This window comes from Aulonocara sp. 'chitande type north' Nkhata Bay, linkage group LG19, assembly GCF_057382095.1.
Source record: "Aulonocara sp. 'chitande type north' Nkhata Bay isolate Kocher_YH1m ecotype deep benthic linkage group LG19, A_spYH_male_GT1.1, whole genome shotgun sequence".
NCBI lineage: Eukaryota > Metazoa > Chordata > Actinopteri > Cichliformes > Cichlidae > Aulonocara > Aulonocara sp. 'chitande type north' Nkhata Bay.
Genome location: NC_141362.1, coordinates 1,255,825 through 1,275,839, shown reverse-complemented (window position 1 = coordinate 1,275,839; position 20,015 = coordinate 1,255,825). Strand labels below are relative to the sequence as shown.

At 42.7% G+C, this 20,015-nt stretch overlaps 1 protein-coding gene across 2 annotated transcripts in view; it reads left to right on the top strand.

The window, feature by feature from the left end:
- The window catches only part of syne3 (spectrin repeat containing, nuclear envelope family member 3), a 54,896-nt gene that overhangs the window by 20,897 nt on the left and 13,984 nt on the right, over window positions 1-20,015 (top strand). For both annotated transcript variants that reach the window (XM_086274798.1, XM_086274797.1), the window contains exons 7-13: window positions 1,051-1,187; window positions 2,110-2,284; window positions 4,110-4,292; window positions 5,259-5,402; window positions 7,453-7,587; window positions 11,106-11,267; window positions 19,551-19,723. In XM_086274798.1, coding sequence (XP_086130924.1) covers window positions 1,051-1,187; window positions 2,110-2,284; window positions 4,110-4,292; window positions 5,259-5,402; window positions 7,453-7,587; window positions 11,106-11,267; window positions 19,551-19,723 — 1,109 coding nt within the window. The remainder of the gene's footprint in view (window positions 1-1,050; window positions 1,188-2,109; window positions 2,285-4,109; window positions 4,293-5,258; window positions 5,403-7,452; window positions 7,588-11,105; window positions 11,268-19,550; window positions 19,724-20,015) is intronic.

Genomic DNA, 20,015 nt, shown 5'->3' with positions numbered 1-20,015 from the left:
TGGAGGGAGTGTTAAAGTGTTGTTTGGGTTGTATCCCTCTTCTTTCTTTATCCAAGCGTAAACAGTGCCTCATTGTCCAGAGAGAGTTCTAGTTTAGTCTCATCTGACCAAAGGATGCTTCCAGTATGCATAATCTTTCTCCAGGTTGTTCTAAGCATACTTCAGTCTGTTTTGAAAGTGTCTCTTCTGCAGAAGTGGAATTTTTCTTAGTTTGCAGCCTTGGAGTCCATTCCTGTGCAATGCTCTAGGGGTTGTTTTCTTTGATATTACAATTCCCAACTTGGCTAGGTCATTTACTCATGTTAAGGTAAGGTCTGTATACATGTCTCTGATTACTTTTGTTTCTTGCATCTTACCTCTGCCAGGCTTGTTCTGCACTCTGTGGTTTTCTTTGAATTTCTTGATGATAATTCTCACTCCATTTTTGACCCTTGGAAATGCTGTGTTTCCTTTGTGTATCCACAGAGATATAAAGAAATGAGAATGAGTCAAAGCCTTTACATAGTGCTGTTTATTGAACCATATTGCCTGTGTGACACCACACTAGGGACAAGAGTTGAAAGTCAAGAGCAACTGCTCGACAAGCAAACACACGCAGCTATCTCTAGAGTTTTCAGAGAATGGTCTTTAAAAGAGAAAATATCCAGTAAGTGGCTGTTCTCTGGGTGAAAATGTCTTGTTGACTTCAGACAAGAATCGCTAGAATCCTTGAAGGCAGTAGAAAACAGCACGTCCAACCTTCATGCAGATAGGCTGCAGCTGTCGAAGACCACACCAGCTGCAACCCCTGTCATCTAAGAACAGGAGGCTGAAGCTACAGTTCACACAGGCTCACCAATATTAGACAGTAAAATATTGGGTAGTCTCATTAAGCTCTAAATCTGCTACAACATTCAGATGGTAGTGTCAGAATTTGGCCTTTAATTAACCCTGGGATTGATTAGAGTGCAGGATTATATAATAGCTCAGTGAGCGTTGGGGTTGTTAGTTTTTGTGTGAGTTGCTACTTGTACTCCTCTTGTACTGTTTATATTCTGTTGTGTGTTTCAGGGTGTGAGGAATACTTTAGCAGGGGAAGAATCCCAGGTGGAACTGCTCAAGGCTCAGCTCAGGGAGCTCTTCAGGTTCTCAGAGGACTCGCGTCACCTTTCTCATGATGTCTTGGCTGTTGTTAAAGAACATCAAAGGTATGTGCTAGGGAGCTTGTGTTTGTGTTTGTGTGGGAGTTTTTTGAAACCCCAAAACAAAACTAAAAATAAGGCCCCATGATGACTAATCATTTAGTAAAATTAATCATTTTACTTTCCTTAGATTACTTTTGTTATCTAAATGAGAATGTTAAAAGTGAAAATGTATGTGCTATAATAAATCTGTTGAAAATATAATATAATAATCTGAAGAATGCACACACTTTATAAATGCGGGTGTGTTACATTATAAATGCTGTGTTTAGTTATACAGTGGAACCCTGACTTACGAAATTAATTCGTTCCAGAGGGTCTTTGGTAAGTCGAAATTTTCACAAGTCGAAGCACCTTTTTCAAACACATTTGCATGACATACACTACCAGTCAAAAATTAGGACACACCTTCTCATTTAATGTTTTTACTACTTTTCTACATTGTAGATACATACTGAAGGCAAATATAATATATATGAAGCATATATGGAGTTATGTAGCAAAGAAAAAATGGATAAAAACTTTATATATGTCTTATATTTCAGATACCTTAAAGTATCCACCCTTTTCTTTGTTGACAGCTCTGCAAATCCTCGGCCTTCTCTCACTGAGCTTCATGATGTAGTCACCTGAAATAGTTTTTACTTCACCACTGTGCCTTGTCAGGGTTCATTTGTGAAATTTCCTGTCTTCCTATTAAATTAGAAGCTGTGTCTGTGACTGGTAGTGTATCTTCACTGATGTGTCACCAGCAGTAGCTCTCCATCTAGGGAGAAATATGGAACTACCAGCAGGAATGTGGAACTTATTAGCTGCAAAATCTGACTCTGTTTATTTACTGTAAGGATAAATCATAACACCTTAGGGCTTCTGGGAAACTTCTTTTCAAATTGTAGTTGTACATTTGTACATATGTGCTGTGTTTCAGTGTGAAATGTCGAGCAACTAGACTGTGTTCAGAGTCCGAGTTGGGACTGAGAAACATCCTCCAAGACCCGCTACTGGTCTACGACCAATGGAAAGATACAGTTTCTCAGGTGTTGGAAACTTCTGCTGAGGTCACAGACTTCTCCCATGTTGCCATGTTAGTCCAGAAGATTGAGGTAAAACAAATGCATTATCTTTAGAAGGACTTTTTGCTCATATAGAAAAATTCCTCACCTTTGTAAATTTGTGTATGTTAACCCCTGCAATTTGAATTGTTTGGTGCAACCAAGAAAAACTTTCATACTAGCTTAACACAAACGGAGCAGACACAATCATACAGGTTGGGAGGTCAGATGGGCTTTCAAAACTTGCTATCAACACCTGCTACCAATTTAGAATCAGCTCTTTAACCTGACATGTAGAGCAGGGCGATGTGACCAAAAATATTTATCACGATATACATTTGAAAATTTGCGATAACGATATAACTGACGATATAATTGACACGAGACAAAATGCTTTACAACTCCACAACTTTATTAGTGCAAAACAAAAACAAAAATCAATGTATTTTCACTTAAACAAGCAGCTGTTTTTTATGTGCATTAAAGTTATATAAAAATGTAACAGTGCAAATGCAAATTCCTTACTGACAGTTTAACCAAAAGGCATTTCCAGTGGAAACTGGCCGACATATCCTCAGCATAACCATGTATAATATCCACAAAACTTAAAAAGAGGTGATACACACACAATACGGTAATATTATGTTGAAGCACAGTACGTATCACTCCGCGAGGCTCCTGCCTATGATAGCCGTAATGCTCCAACAATCCATCAAGCGGTGCGGCTTCGTAGCTTAGCAAAGTTGTACTAAAACATTTGACAGATTTTCGAGCGCCGTGTACATAAAATCGTTTCGAGGTCAGTAAACACAACCAGAGTTCATACATAAGGCACACGGGATTATAAGGGGCGCTGTCGACTTTCAGAAAAATCAAAGGATTGATTTTAACCGTGTGTAATAACGACGGCCCGCTAGCATGCTCTACCAAAAATAGTGCTTTGTTGTGTATCTGACGGACGAAAGCTAAACCAGTTCCACACCACTGAAGTTGCAGCATTTTTACAAACCAGTTCTGGTTCATCTGTTTCATTCAACGATCCACTTTCACTCTTCTCATTCTGCGTTGCCGGCATGTGCGTCTGTAAACAAAGGCACTGCGCATGCGCGTTTTACCCATATTCTATCGCGATATGTCATTTTCCTATCGTTGCCCAAAATTACACCGGTATTACCGTGAACGGTATGATATTGCCCAGCCCTACTGACATGCATGTCTTCAGACTGTAGGGAAAAACTGAGCACAAACGGAGAAAAGGCATGCAGGCACAGGGAGAACATGAACGCTCACATAGAAAGGTTTCAACCCAGTTCGTTCTACATTCTACAAAGACCTCGGTGGGAAGATACGATTCTATTGTCTGCTGCACTTTGGTTATCCTGATGTGCTTGTTTGTATTCACAAGATAATTGTATCATAACTGGTTAGCTTTCTTCACTTTGGAAAGTTTTGAGTTGCGTAACTCAGTCTGCACTGTAGGACAGTCAAAATTCTCAGTGAAAAGTTCTGTGTGAAAGTCTGCATAGAAATAATTTTTAGAGTTTCATTTGAATGTTCATGTAAATATGTGGACTTTGAGAAGTTGTATAATGCTAGCTGGGCAGCATAGTGGCCTCACAGCAAAAAGGTCCTCAGTTTGACTCCACCATCTATGTGCATCTATGCAACTCTATGTAAGATTTGCACATGGAGTTTGAGTGGGTTCTCTCCAGGTACTCCGGCTTCTTCCCATGGTCCAAACATGTGCAATTAGTTGGGTTAGGTTAATCGATGATTCTAAATTGCCCTGTGACAGACTGGCAATCTGTCCAGGGTGCTGACTAAAACGTTCAGGAATGAGACGTGTGAATATGTTCTTTTCTACTCTCTGCGCTAGTGTCTCCTGAAGGAAAGTGTCCAGCTGCAGGAGCGCTTCAGTCTACTGGAAGTGAAAGGGGACCTGCTAGACTCTGTGTTTGGTCCTGAGAGGTCTGATGGACTGCAGAGCGAACTGAGCACTGCCATGAGGAACAGAGAACTGTTGCATGTTCAGCTGCAGCAGAGGAAGAGCAGGCTACAGGTATGCGCGTGTTGGCGTCGTCCACTGAGCTTTGTTTTGTCTTAGGTTTGAGTGTCAGTCTATTCAAAGCTTTACCGTATCCCTCAGGCTTAAAGAAAAGACCAAGACAAACCTTTTGGACTTTTAAACTGATCCTGAAATCATTAACAGGTCATGTTTGACAAGAAATGCATACAGAGAGCGATGAGAAAAGAGGGCGGAGTTGTCCAAGAGACAGTCTAAAAGAGAATGTGACTATCAAATCAGTAAATATTTTCAGAGGCTACATAACAATCACGGGTTTGCCTTTTGATATCAGACTATGGAACGATAAGTAACCTGGCAACTGTTTTGTAATTAGTTCGTGTCAGTGAACAGACAAGATTGTCTTGGTGAATGCCCTTCTGTCTCGCTTTGCCCATACCAATCTTATTTACTGCAGTGTAACAACAACGTCACTCATTAGATTTTGTGCAACACATGTGAGCTGTCACAGTTTAGAAACTGAAATCATCAGATGCATTTACTAAAGTGTGCATGAATGCATTCTAGTAAGTACATGCAGGATCTGGTGTAATTATCAAAGTAGATACTAAAAGCACTGTAAAAGCACTTGCTGTAGTGTCAAATCTTGGACTTAGTACTCAATGTTGTGTTCATACTATGGCTCATTCAATAAAGTGTGTGTGTGTGTGTGTGTGTGTGTGTGTGTGTGTGTGTGTGTGTGTGTGTGTGTGTGTGTGTGTGGAGACGGGTATTAACATCTTCATGGGGACCAAAACTTGGTAGTTTACACGACTTTGAAGGCATTTTTGAGACTCAAAATGTGGTTTTAGTGTCAGGGTTACAATTAGGTTATGGTTAGGTGAATGAAATGAAAACTCATCTTCAAAGAATGAAGACGTCTGGTTGACAAAATACTGTTAGACTTTAAGTTGACTGGGATAAATGATAAGAACACACTTAATGACATTTTCCTTCTCACAGGCATTCATTTCAAGAACCAAGGACTTCACTGACACCTACAAGCTGATGTGCTCAAAGTTGTCCAGTGTCAAAGGCAGACTGATGACAGCTGATGGTCTACAGCCTGACATTCTCGCCAAAAAAAGCCAGTCAGACCAGTTTGGGGTGAGTTTTTTCACCCGCCAGACTTTGGGTTAGACATTTATTAACCAGCCACACCATAAATCCACCTGCCTATAATTTGACTCGTCTTCTATGACTATATCTTTCTAAGCTGACAAAACAGCTGTGACCTGTATGGGCATGGACAGCACTTGGAATAGATTGTCTGTATCCTGTTTGGCCTCTGGCCTGTCGCACTCTCAGTGCTCAATCAGAGATCTGGCTGGTTTGAAGGCCAGGTCCAAAGCCATGTCGCTCTTTGCATTCCTCAAAAATTTTCTCATCATTGCTGGTACATAGTTGTCCAAGTATGCTGAAAGTTAGACTGTATTGTATTGTATTTGCTTATTTAATTTCAGTTCACATGAAGAGTCACACTGTAAAGTGTAAACCCTTTAAATATGAGTTAGTCCGTCAATGTCAGGAAACGCTGTCTGTTCATATTATTTCATTCAATTGCCTCATTTAAGTTTTTCAGTCCCGTAAGGTTCCAAAAATCACTCGTCTGAAGCAACATTTCACTCTGAAAATGAAATTCTTATCATTGCTCTCAATTCCAAAAGCAAATGAAATAGTCGTCCACTGCTTTTAATGCCTTTCTCGTCATCAGAAGTTTTGTTCAAATAGTCTGTTTCTCTCGGGAAGGTGAAGTAACGCGTGTGTGGTGGCCATGAAAAAGGCTATTGACATTCTCCAAATACTGAAAAAGGAGCTTTAATGCTTCCTTTAGCAGAGGGTTTATAGAAGGAGAAGAGATGACTCTATAAGGAGATGATGAATGATTGGCAAAGTAGAGAAGATCATCCAAATATAAATGTTACTCATAGCTGCATTTTTCATTTCATGCCAGAACTTACTGATGGCCTGTTAAAGGCACATGTTAACTATGAACTGTAACAAAATGTGCTTCTTGTTAAATTGTTGCCTTCCATGAAGAACGTAGCTTTATACAAGCGCTGTAAACCAAAATTCTGATGTATTTTAATCAATTAAAGTGTGCTTAAGCTTCTGTATAGTTTAGGTTTCAGGTCATTGTATTGTCAGCCTTTAGAATTATTGTTTATTTATTTATTGATATATTTATTTTTATTATTATTAGTATTATTATTAGTAATAGTAGTATTGCTGTTGTTTTTTTACTTGGGGTCAGCTGGCAGGAAAATGTATATTAGCCTGATGCTGCATTTGCAGGGTTACCTAATAGTGCACTAATTAACATACAAATGCAGCTAGTTTATTTCAGTTATAAGCAGCATTCTGCCAAGAGCAGTGCAAATGATCAGCTCGAAAACTAGCTGACCTGATAAAGGAGTAATGTACGTATCACAATAATGCAGCAGTGTAATCCTGGTTTTCCGTTTGTGTTTTTCTCTGAAAACATCAACAATTCAGATAAATAAAAGGCAGGAGAAATAGTGTTAATGTAACTGTTGTGATAGAAACTGCTGGATTTCTCAGAGGACAGCTGCATTACGACAAATTATTTGATGAAAACCTAACATCTCTTTCTAACAGTTGATCTGTACAATATATATAAGACACTTAATATTATTTACTGTCACTCCTGTGTGTTAGTGAAGTACTGTTATTATGACACGCTGTATTTCAGTTCAGTGAAGCTGTACACTGTTTCATCAAAATCCCAGTATTACTAAGGAGAATGATGTAGTGCTTGTCTCTCAGGGCGAGGACTGTAATGAAGCAACACTGTAGTTTCCATACGTTAAGCATTCAACATGATGAACCAAGAGACTATAAGAGCAGCTGGATTCTTATAATGCATCTTTAAATAGTCAATAATTGCATTATTTTATGTGACCAGTTGTTACAAAGGCTGATAAATTTTGTTGTGTACTGCTGGAGGGCTTTATGAAAAGGTGATTAGTCTTTTGGTTATCTTGAATGTTTCAAACTGTGAATGTCTGATCTTGCCTGTACCTCTTCCCTTAGTGAAACTGAAGTTCACTTCAGTTGAAGTTTAGATGTGTACAAAATTTTATTCATTTATTTATTTATTTATTTTTCATGTGCACACTTGCTTTTGTGTCTCCAGGTCATCCTAAAGGATGTAGAAGACTATGAAGCCCAGGTCATGGCACTTGAGACTCTGGTCTCCTCCAGTCAGACCAACAGGATTCAGTTTGAGAAACTCTGTGATGAATGGAAACATCTGCACATTGCAGTCAAGGTGAGGGGACATTCATATAAGAAGTGTGAATAGCCCATTTTTCCTAATACTCCCCTGGAACTGGGTACTTGACTTCTGCTGGAGTTAGATTATCTGTGACCCTGAAGTAATATGATCATGTTGACCCACCATGACCTCAACCATCCAAACACTTTTATCTTGGCAGCAGGCAAGATTGTTTTTGATTCAAGCCCATGAACAGCAAGTCTCACACATTTCCAATGATTACAGAAGGGAGAGATGGTCTGCACCGTCTCCTTCTCCGGTGACGGTGCCGGAAGAACCAGAAAACGAAATAAGAAAGATGTGCAGAGCTGTAGTAACTACTGAAGGATAACGTTGATGAGCCATACCATGAAGATGTGATAGAGTTGTTGAAGCTAGATTTAAAAAGGAGAGGCGATGATCAGTGAGCAGCAGTATGGCTTCATGCTGAGAAAGAGAAACACAGATGTGATCTTTGCTTTGAGAGTGTTGATGGAGACGTATAAATAAAGTGTGGAGGAGCTTCACTATGTCTTTGTGGATCTAGAAAAGGCATATGATAGGGTGTGTGGCGCATGAAGATGTCAGGAGTGGCAGAGAAATATGGGAGAATAATGAGACAGTGGTGAGGTGTGCTGACAGATAGGTTGAAGGTTCGAGTGTTTACATCACTGATCTGCTCTCAGCCCCTTCTTGCTTGTTATAGTGATGGACAGGTTGATGGATGAGGTCATGCAGGAGTCTCTGTGGACTGTGATGTTTGCAGACAGTATTGTGATCTGTAGTCAGAGCAGGTGGAAGGTAACATGGAGAGCTGGGGGTATGCTCTGGAGAGAAAAAAGCAGTGTTAGGTGTTGTCATCTGACTTTTTATGTGATTTATTGCTCAGCTCAGGAAAAAGAAATTATTGTTGGTAATTTTAACATCCATGCAGATACTGAAAATGACAATCTATTATTACAGACACAATTGGCAATGTAAAGGAACCCACCCACCACTTAAATCACACTGTACATCTTGTTCTGGAATTGGAACATTTGAACATTTAACAGTGTTTCCTCACACACCTCAGTTTTCTCCCAAAATCCTGTTTTGTCTTATCTGTTTCTAATAGCATTTCATTTTACAATAATGGATTACACAGCAGTGAGAAATACATTTCATCACAGTAGATGTCTTTCTGACAGTGCTGTAACAAAGTTTAAGGATATAAGTCCTCCACTGTTATTTCCTTCAATACCATGTGCTGACACAGTGCAGAGCAGCTACACCAACTCTATTCACAGAGGTTGATTATTGTGTTAAGAATTTCCTCTAGCTCCTCTGAAAAAGAGCCTTCAATCAGAAGTACTTGACTGACTTGTATAACAAACCTGCACCTTAAAGCAAATAACTCATAAGCTGGAGAGGAAATGGCATTTCACTGATTTCGAAGGTCTTCATTTAGCCTGGAAAAACACTTTGTTGCTCTGTTTTTAAAAAAAAAAAGAAAAAGAAAAGAAAAAGCCCCCCATAAGGCTAGAACATCTTACTATTCATCACTGATTGAAGAAGAGAAGAACAAGCCCAGGTTTCTCTTCAGCACTGTAGCCAGGCTGACAAAAAGGGAGACCTCTGTTGAGCCAAGCACTGCTTTAACCTTAAGTAGTAATGACTTCATTAATTTCTTGAGATTAAAGCTCTAACTATTAGAGGGGAAAAAATAATCTCACAAACATAACATTATGTTAGCCGACTAATCTTTGCTGTTGACAACAGCCCATATCCGTATTGACTTACTTGTCGTTTAATCTAACTGTTAAATTTTTAATTGATGCCCAGTGCCAGTAAATTATTTTCCTAAATGTTATGCAGTCGCTAGGAACATACCTAGTACAGCTACTTTCCATACCACTGATATTTATTTAGACTCTTTTTCTCCAATTGATCTTTCTCAATTAACTGTTACTGTACTCTGTCCTAAAAATCTTAGAAACATGGTATCTAATCAGATGCTTACTCTGGATGCATTAGCTTAACTTTCAGTAGTACTTCTAAGTTCTTGACCAGCATATGTTGTTATAGCAGACACACTAGTAAGCTATCTCTGAAACGTGATTCTGTACTGATCCCTGGTAATAAGGTCCAGTCAGAGACGTGGAATAATGTCACAGTGTTGAAGAACTTTATTTACAATGACGTGGTTCTGAAATTAATACAAATAAGAAATAACATAAACATCTCTTTCACTGGTTCAGCATCTCTCACATTCAGTATTACAGAGAACACCATACCAAATTATGCATGGACAGAAACGGATACCACAAAAGGATTATCATAACGACATAACAGGATGAATAAACACAGAATCATAGTCAATTTAGGCTAATTCTCTCATTTGTGACTCGACACCACCCTCGACACAATTGCTCACTCAAATGCCGTTATGCTTACACAGGGGTTCTTAGCAAAAACAGGTTTGTATGCTAGCACAGAAACTACATCAAGGAAAATCTTTGTGAACATTAATTCTCCACAACAACTGAAAACAACTTAGAAATGAGGAGTAGCCTGTGAAGCCAGGCTACTACCTACTTTGCTTTGACAGTATAGCTGCTGACACACAGCTAATAATAACAGCTGTCCACATGGGTATATTAAATGCAACTGAAATAAAATATGTTCCCAATGTGACTTACTGTTTCTATGAACGCACACTTGCCAGCATTAGTCCACTTCCGTTCAGATCCATAACTTGCCTGCAATTGTGGCATCAAGGATGGACTCTGGCTATTGGCCCTTGTGGGAATCATGCTCCTCCCATGCAGGTAACGCATGCCCGGGCAGGAGGACTTTTTAACATATGTTCTTGAATGTATATAAAACAAATATTTAGGATTGCTTTCTTACATTTGCACAATATCTATAAAATTAGAAACATCCTGTCTCAGTGATCCTGCAAAACTAGTTCATGCATTTATTACTTCTAGGCTGGAGTATTGTAATTCAGTATTATTAGGATGTCCTAAAAACTCCACAAAGCCTCCATTTGATCCAAAATGCTGCAGTGAGTACAGACAAAGACTAGAAAGAGAGAGCATATGTCCTTGAATGTCCTAGAATTATCATCTTATCTTGAAGACCTCATAGTATCCCAGTAGAGCATTTCAGTATCAGACTGCTGGTGTACTTGTTGTTCCTGCAGTATTTAAAAGTAGAATGGGTGGTAGAGCGTTCAGCTTTCAGGCCCCTCATCTGTCGAACCAGTTCACAGTTTGGATTCAGGAGACAGACACCCTGTCTTCTTTTAAGATTATGCTTAAAATGTTCCTTTTTGACAAAACTTCTTTCAGGTGACACTGAATCCTCCCTTACTTACACTGCAATAGTTTTAAGCTTCTACGTAGCTACTACTAAGCTACTTTCCATGATGCATGTTTCTTCTTTCCTGACCTTTTCTTTTTTATCTTTTTTTTAAATCCTGCACTGCATGGATTCTAAGTTGTTTTTTCCTGACAAAGCTTGTCTAACTTGTATTTTTCTTTTATATACAGGCAAAGGTAGATGAGAGTGACAAAATTGTTGCAGAACATGAGAGGTTCCATGACAGCCTTCTAAACATCGAGAAGTGGCTGATGATCATGAAGCAGAAGCTGATGTCCTTCCACAGCCCAACAGGAGAGTGGAGCATAGAGGGGCGCCGGCATGAAGCTGAGGTCCGTGTGTGTTTGCCAGTTACACTGGATGTGCTAAAAACAATTAGATAGATAGATAGATAGATATAGGACAATTCACTTACCTAACTTTTTAAACGAAAAACAGGAGAAAACTTAATCAACAAAAATGGCTTCTCACACCTACTAGGCTGCTCCAGTGGACAATATATAGAAGGTGAAAAAAACTCCACAATTGCTACTTTACAAATCTATTTACAAGATTAAGGTTCTAATGCCAGACACACACACAAAAAGGTTGTACTTGGTTATACTTGCAAATCAATGGGCAAAGACACAAACAAATCAAAATCACAGGTCCTTTGTTGGATCGTGGAGGCTAGGAGAGAGGTTCTAACGCCAGACACACTGTCATTTGGTGGTTAAATACTGGGGGTGATCAACCAATCAACCAATCTCAGGACAGGAAGAGACTCCACCCAACTACTCAGTAGGCACGCCCAGGTGTCCACCCCCTAAGAAAAAAAAAAAAACCCTACAGACTTTTTATCAAAATTGGTTTTCATTCTGACCTGAGCCTTTGCTAGCGCGTCACGAGCAAAATTGCAGGCATTGTGCAGCCTCTCTCTAAACAAACTAACATAGTCCAGAATGTTTTCTCTTGGACGATGCCTATCTCAGAGAAATTTCTCTTTCAAAAGACATAGCGGACCGCGCACAGTGTGGCCAAAAACGAAATCAGCTGGACTGAACCCCAAAGACTCCTAGCATGTCTCCCTGACGGCGAACAACAGTAGTGGCAACTCCTCATCCCACTCACGGCTTGACTCGGAGCAAAATTTGCGAAGCATGTTTTTCAGAGTTTGGTGGAACCTTTCTAATGCACCCTGACTCTCCGGGTGATACGCACCGGAAGTGTGATGGTTAACACCGAGCTCTGTCATGACTTTGCCCTGATCTGTTTGGATGCGTTTAGGCAGTCCAAAGGTAGAAACGAACTTAACAAGTGCTTTCACAATCCCACAGGTTTTTAATGAGCGCAACGGAATGGCCTCAGGATAACGGGTGGCAGTGCACATCATGGTGAGGAGGTATTGGTTTCCGGATTTTGTTTTTGGAAGAGGACCAACACAATCAACAATAACATGCTCAAATGGTTCTCCAACGACTGGAATGGGTTGCAACGGTGCGACAGGAATCACCTGATTAGGTTTACCTACAAGCTGACATGTATGGCATGAGCGGCAGAATTTTACTACATCAGATTTAAGACCAGGCCAGAAGAAGTAACAGAGGATACGGTTGTATGTTTTTGTGATTCCCAAGTAACTGGACATGATGTGGTCATGTGCTAAGCTTAGGACCTGGGAACGGAATGACTGCGGAACAACAATTTGCTGCACTCCCTCATGGGTGCAGCCAGAACTGGGAGTCCAGTAGCGCATCAGCACACAATCTTCAATGAGGTAAGATGCAGATTTCCCAGGTTCCTTCACATAAGCCCAACAGGATGACAAGCTTTCATCATTTCTCTGGGCTTCTATAAGCTTCTCTTTATCTACTGAGAGTGTCATAGCTTCCTCATCAGGCTGAAGCTCTACTGAAACAGGGGTACTTTCACAGTCGGGTGGTGCGCTTGTTGGATCTGAATCACTCAGGAAAGAGTCACTAAGAGCCACCAAGTCTCCATGTTTGTTTGCCTGCGCACGTGTCACAGCACACACAGGAAACAAAGGAACAGAGTTTGGTGTGACAAGATCAAAACCACTGTTGTCTGTAACTGGTGTTTCGACTACCTCAGGCAACGGAAAAACCTTGCAGCCAGCTAGATTGTTTCCAAGGATGATGTCAATGCCTGCAGCTGGTAACTGGGGTCGCTCACCAAGTTTAACTTCACCCGACACAAACTGAGACGAGAGCTGCACAAAGTGCAAAGGCACACGCATTACACACATTCTAACTCCCCACGCTAACACATCGGCACCACAATAGGATTGAGCTGAGAACGGTAAGACACTCACGAATGAGCGACTGTTTTGCACCAGTGTCCCGCAAAATACTGACAGGAACCCTCTTTTCTTCTCCCAATAATGAAACAAAACCTTCTGACACACAAGGCTTGAACTCTTTATCTACTTTATCACTTCGAATTACAGTCACACCTTCTAAGACATGAAGTTTGGTCTGTAGAAGGTTTATTGGGGAAGGAGATTTACCCTTCTCAGACTGTTCCTTTCTTTTGAGAACGGAACAAGCAGCAATGAGGTATCCCTGCTCATGGCAATAATAACATTCTCTATTTTCAGTGGATGCGGTGGTGGTACGACGGGTGTTCTTTGGAGACCTGTTTTTTGGGCTAACTGAACCTGGTGTGTTGTGAATAGGAGGTGTAAACACACTTTTGTATGTCAGCGCAAACTCATCAGCCTGTACAGCAGCAGCGGCAAGGGTTGTAACCTTCTGTTCGTTTAAGTAGGTTATCGCTTTTTCTGGGAGTTGACTTTTGAACTCTTCCACAACAACACCAGCTCACACAAGTCATCTAAGGTTTTTACTTTGGTAGCGTGACACCATTTATCGAACAGTGTTTTCTTTTCTCTGGCAAACTCCACATAAGTCTGGGTGGCAGATTTTTTCATATTCCTAAATTTTTGCCTATAAACCTCTGGCACAAGCTCATATGCACGCAGGACAACGTCATAGTCCAAACTGTCCTCACGTGAAAGAGCTGTGCATACCTCTTGAGCTTTCCCCACCAATTTTCACTGAAGTAAAAGAGACCATACATTCTTTGGCCAGTGTAGTGCACCTGCAATGCGCTCAAACACTGTGAAATAAGAGTCTACCTCAGTTTCTCTAAATGCTGGGACTAATTTGATGTGCCTACTTACATCAAAGCTGTCTTCTGGCTTACGGGATGGTGACTGCGGAGGTGGTGACCGAGGTGTAAGAGGACTGGCATCTCCAGAGCCCTCACCCTTAAGTGCATGGAAGCCATCCAACTGCTGCTTTTTTAACTCAGCCTCCTTTATGCGCAGTGTTAACTGCAGCTCGTCTGCAGAAGGGCCAGTTTGAGGAGGGAGATTTTTCAGTGGGGCAGGAATACCAGCAACAGCTCCCAGCTCAACTCCTTCCACAGGAGCTGGCTCACCAAACAACCCCCTTTCATGCAGTTTAACACACAGGAGCTCTTTCAGCTCTTTTTTTCTTTGCATTCAATGGCACAGTCACATCAAAGAAATTGGCAATAAGAATGAGGTCATCCTTTTTACATCTGTTCAACTTTTCCTCATTTGGACTTAAAGTGAAATCCTCCAATTTAAATTTCATACTAACACATACCCCCCACACAAGATAAAACTGCCAACCAGAAAAACAGAGCCAACAAAGGACACTGGTAACCTACCCGCGACAATGGCAACAAACAAAGAACGAACAAGCTCGCGCTCCAAGTCAACCCGACGAGACAAAAAAAAAAGGATGGATGAGCCCCCCAATTCATGTTACGTTCTTAGTCTCGGCGTGCATTGAACGCAAAAAGAAATTGGTCCCACTCACGCACCACCCAAGAAAGAACACAAACAGTAATATCTTTTAAAGTGCTAATGGGTGACTGCACAAGTTGTATAAAGCGCTATATAAGAACCAGTCCATTTATAAGAGTTAGACAGCACCAGGCCCTGACATGGTACACGCCTACTGGCTGAGGAAACTTGTGCAGACATAGAAGGCAGCTACAAGTACCTGGGGATCCCACAGGCTAGAAAGCTGCAAGCACCACGTACCTGCAGAGGGTCAGGCAAGTCCTGAGAAGTCAGCTGAACGGTAAGAACAAGATCTGGGCTATCAGAATCAGAATCAGAATACTTTATTGATCCCTGGGGGAAATTATTTTTTGTTACAGTGCTCCATTTTAAACCAACATTAAGACAACACAGACAATACGCTAACTAAGAATAGTACAATATATACATATATATACATACATACATACATACATACATACATACATAAGTCACTTATAAATAAATATTTGGAAAAGAAACATGTGTAGTTGTAGCAGCAAACAGTGTGTTAAGTGGATGCGTTGTACAGGGAGATGGCCACAGGCAGGAATGATTTCTTGTGTCGTTCAGTGGTGCTTTTCGGTAATCTCAGTCTCTCACTGAACGAGCTCCTGTGACTGACCAACATGTCATGGAGTGGGTGGGAGGTGTTATCCAACATTGTCTTTATCTTGGACAGCATCCGCCTCTCCGACACCACCTTGAGGGAGTCCAGCTCCATCCCCACAACATTGCTGGCCTTACGGATCAGTTTATTAAGTCTGTTGGCATCTGCGACCCTCAGCCTGCTCCCCCAGCATGCAACAGCATAGAGGATCGCACTGGCCACCACAGACTCATAGAAAATCCTCAGCATTTTCTGGCAGATGTTGAAGGACCTCAGTCGCCTCAAAAAATAGAGACGACTCTGGCCCTTCCTGTAAAGTGCTGTGGTGTTTTTAGCCCAGTCCAGTTTATTGTCAATGTGTACTCCAAGGTATTTATAGTCCTCCACAATGTCAACACTGACCCCCTGGATTGAAACAGGGGTCAAGTGTTTCCTGGTCTTCCTGAAGTCCACGATCAGTTCCTTGGTCTTTGCCACGTTGAGCTGCAGATGATTCTGCTCACACCACGTGACAAAGGAGTCGACCACAGCCCGGTACTCTGTCTCATCATCCCTGCTGATGCATCCAACCACCGCAGAGTCATCAGAAAACTTCTGAAGATGGCAGGTCTCTGTGCAGTGGCTGAAGTCTGTGGTGTAGAGGGTGAAGAGGAAGGGGGAGAGGACAGTCCCCTGTGGTGCCCCTGTGTTGCTGATCACCTTGTCAGACACACACTGTGGGAGACGTACATATTGTGGTCTTCCTGTCAGGTAATCAACAATCCAGGACACCAGAGAAGCATCCACCTGCATCGCTGCTAACTTATCACCCAGGAGGGTCGGCCTGATGGTGTTGAAAGCACTGGAAAAGTCAAAAAACATGACCCTCACAGTGCTCGCCGGCTGGTCCAGATGGGTGTAGACACGATTGAGCAGGTAGATGATGGCGTCCTCTGTTCCGAGACGAGGCTGATAAGCGAACTGAAGGGGATCCAGATGTGGTCTTACTATGGGTCGCAGCTGGTCCAGGATGAGCCTTTCCAGGGTCTTCATGATGTGGGAGGTCAGTGCCACGGGCCTGTAATCCTGGGGGCCACTGGGACGAGGCGTCTTTGGTACAGGGACGAGGCATGATGTCTTCCACATCACCGGGACCCTCTGCAGACTCAGACTCAGCATAAACAGTTTATGAAAGACTCCACACAGCTGGGGGGCACAGGCCTTGAGGACAAGGGGACTCACTCCGTCTGGTCCAGCAGACTTGCCTGAGTGAAGTCTCCTCATTTGCATCTCAACCTGGTATTGAGTGAAGGTGATGGGTGGGGGAGGGGTGTCAGGAATCTCACAGGAGGCAACATGTGAAGAGAGAGGCTGGCACAGTGGTGTGGCTCTGGATTCCAGGCTGACTGCAGGTGAGGTTGTGGGGGTGGGAGCAGACACTGTGGTGTCGAATCTATTGAAAAACAGATTCAACTCGTCGGCTCTATTCTCACCTCCCTCAGCTCCCCTGCTGTTGGTTGGCCTGAATCCAGTGATGGTCTTCATGCCCCTCCACACCTCTCTCATGCTGTTCTGCTGGAGTTTCCACTCCAGCTTCCTCCTGTAATTGTCCTTAGCCTCTCTGATCTTGTCCTTTAGTAACACCTGGACCTTCCTCACCTCCTCTTTGTTGCCCCCTCTGAAAGCCCTCTTCTTGTTGTTGAGGAGGGCTTTGATGTCCTTAGTCACCCACGGCTTGTTATTTGGGTAACAATGAACAGTCTGAGCTGGAACAATGGAGTCGGTGCAGAAAGTTATGTAGTCTGTGATACACTCAGTAAGCCCATTGATGTCCTCGGCGTGAGGCTCACAGAGTGTTTCCCAGTCGGTCACCTCGAAACAGCCCTGTAGTTCCGCTATTGCCTCCTCTGACCACCTCCTAACAGTCCTGGTGGTCACAGGTTCCCTCCTCACAATTGGCACATAGCGGGGGGTGAGGTGAATCAGGTTATGATCTGACCTACCAAGTGGGGGGAGGGAGGAGGAGCTGTATGCATCCTTGACGTTAGCATACAGTAAGTCTAAAGTTTTCTCTCCCCTGGTGGGACAGTCCACATATTGTTTGAATGTTGGTAGTGTATTGTCCAGTGATACATGGTTGAAGTCACCCGAGATCACAATAAAGGCACTCGGGTGCTGAGTCTGTAGCCGAGCTATGGCAGAGTGGATAGTGTCACATGCAGCTGTGGGGTTAGCAGAGGGGGGAACATAAACAGCCACCAAGATGACGTGAGAGAATTCCCTGGGTAAATAATACGGCCTGAGTCCAACAGCACACAGTTCAGTGTCCGGGCAACAAATCCTTTCTTTGATTGTTATGTTGGCAGGGTTACACCACCGGTTGTTAACTAAAACAGCAAGCCCACCTCCTTTACGCTTACCGCTAGCGATGCTGTCCCTGTCCGCCCGAACAGTGTGGAAGCCTTCCACGGAAGCATTCTCATCGGGAATGACCTGGTGCAGCCATGATTCGGTGAAACACATCAGGCTACACTCTCGGTATTCCCTCTGACTCCGTACCAGTGCTGAGAGCTCGTCGATTTTACTTGCCAACGATCGCACATTTCCCATCACGATAGACGGCAGACACGGTTTAAACCTCCTCCTCGCTTCGAGCCTCCGCTGTCTCACCGTCACCTTTTTTCTTCTCTTCTGTCCTTGACCTCTGCATCCCCGATGTGTTTTCCTCCAAATTTCAGCTGGTACTTCTGCGGGCACTTCTGCGGGCCTGGCCAGCGAGCCGGCCGGCATCAGGGCGATCAGCTGATCTCTGGAGTAAACAGTCCGTGCGTGTAGGAGATGTGCCGCGGTCCCGTTCCTTGATAAAAGTAACAGTTCTACGGCCACCAGAAGAACAAAAACTCTCTCAATCCACATGATTGAGTAAGAGATAGAAAACGGAGGAAAATACAAGTCAGAAAAAAAAAGAATACGTAAGAAAAAAGAGCTAAACTAAGAGAAAAGCAGGAGCGACTGTAACAGGCTGCACGCTGGTTGGCGCATGCGCACTTAACTTAACTATCCATAGCCCAGCTATCAACACCTACGCCCTGCCCGTGATCAGTTACCCTGCTGGGATAATAAGCTGGCCAAAGGAGGTGATGGAAGCTACTGACATAAAGACCAGGAACCATCATGGAAGGACAGGACCCTGCATGGTATGTACCACCAGCAGATAGAGGAAGGTGGCATCCATAAATCCTACCAGTGTTTGGATAAAGCTGGACTGAAAGACAGCACAGAGGCACTAATCACGGCAGCACAAGAACAAGCTCTGAGTACAAGATCCTTAGAGGGTGGAGTCTACAACACCAGGCAAGACCCCAGGTGCAGGCTGTGTAAAGATGCCCCTGAGACAATCCAGCACATAACAGCAGGGTGTAAGATGCTAGCAGGCAGGGCATACCGTACATGGAACGCCATAACCAAGTGAGAAGAAACATCTGTGCCGAGTCCCGAGGTCCAAATGGGAGACGCGCACTAGGGTGGTGGAGAATGACCGAGCTAAGATCCTGTGGGACTTCCAGATACAGACGGACAAACTGGTGACGGCTAACCAACTGGACATAGTGGTAGACAAGCAGAAGAAGATGGCCGTAGTGATAAATGTAGCAATACCGAATGACGGCAATATCAGGAAGAAGGAACATAAGAAGCTTGAGAATTACTAAGAGCTCAGAGAAGAGCTAGAGAAGATGTGGAGGGTGAAGGTAACGGTGGTCCCAGTGGTAATGGGAGTGCGTTTCAGCTGCATCCACAAAGGAAGTGATTCACAGCAACCCAACAACCAGATACCATAGAAAGACTGTGGTCTGATAGTAAATGCATTAGAGGGTTACTTGGGCAGCTGGGAGCTAGAATGTCCAATTGTTAACGAGCTCTGCTGTAAGAGATGTGCAATGAGGAAATCGCTACCAATGTGGACAAAGCTTTACTCATGAGCAGAGTAGCAATATGGAATATGGATGGAATACATTGGTATTTTATTTGACTTTGTATCACTGATAAAAATGAGACATGCATCACTGAAGCAAGTGGAATAAAAGAAGATACTGTGGCTTTAGTGCTAAGACAAAAATATATTTTGTCTAGTTTGTCCGCTATGTATAAGTATTTCTTTCCCTTTTTCCACAGAGAGCACTGGGAGAGTTCCCAGAGAAGGAGCTCCAGCTGCAGCAGGTGGATATTCAGGGTCAGGGAGTTTTAAAGAAGACTTCTGAGGAGGGGCAGGTCCATATTCTTGGAGACATGAAGCGCCTAAAAGACTCTTGGTTGGCCCTGTACGAAATGAGTCTGAATCTGCACAGGTACAAGAAAAGCACACAGCAGTTCCTTTTTTCAGCCTAGCTTAGTGTGTGGTACTAACACAGTGTGTGGTATTATCACAATACTGCTCCTAGCTTGTTTTCCTTTATCGCTCTGGCCTTGTCTATACCAAAAGGACACATCTTAGCAGCACTAGCTGCTGCTTGAGTCCTTCATAGACACATTTTTTAATTATAAATGTGTTTCAACAAACCCGTCCTATCAAGGCTGGCTGTTTGCAGAAATGTCTCTAAACCCTCAGTTTACCTAAAAGAGTACAAAGACAGCATGGTT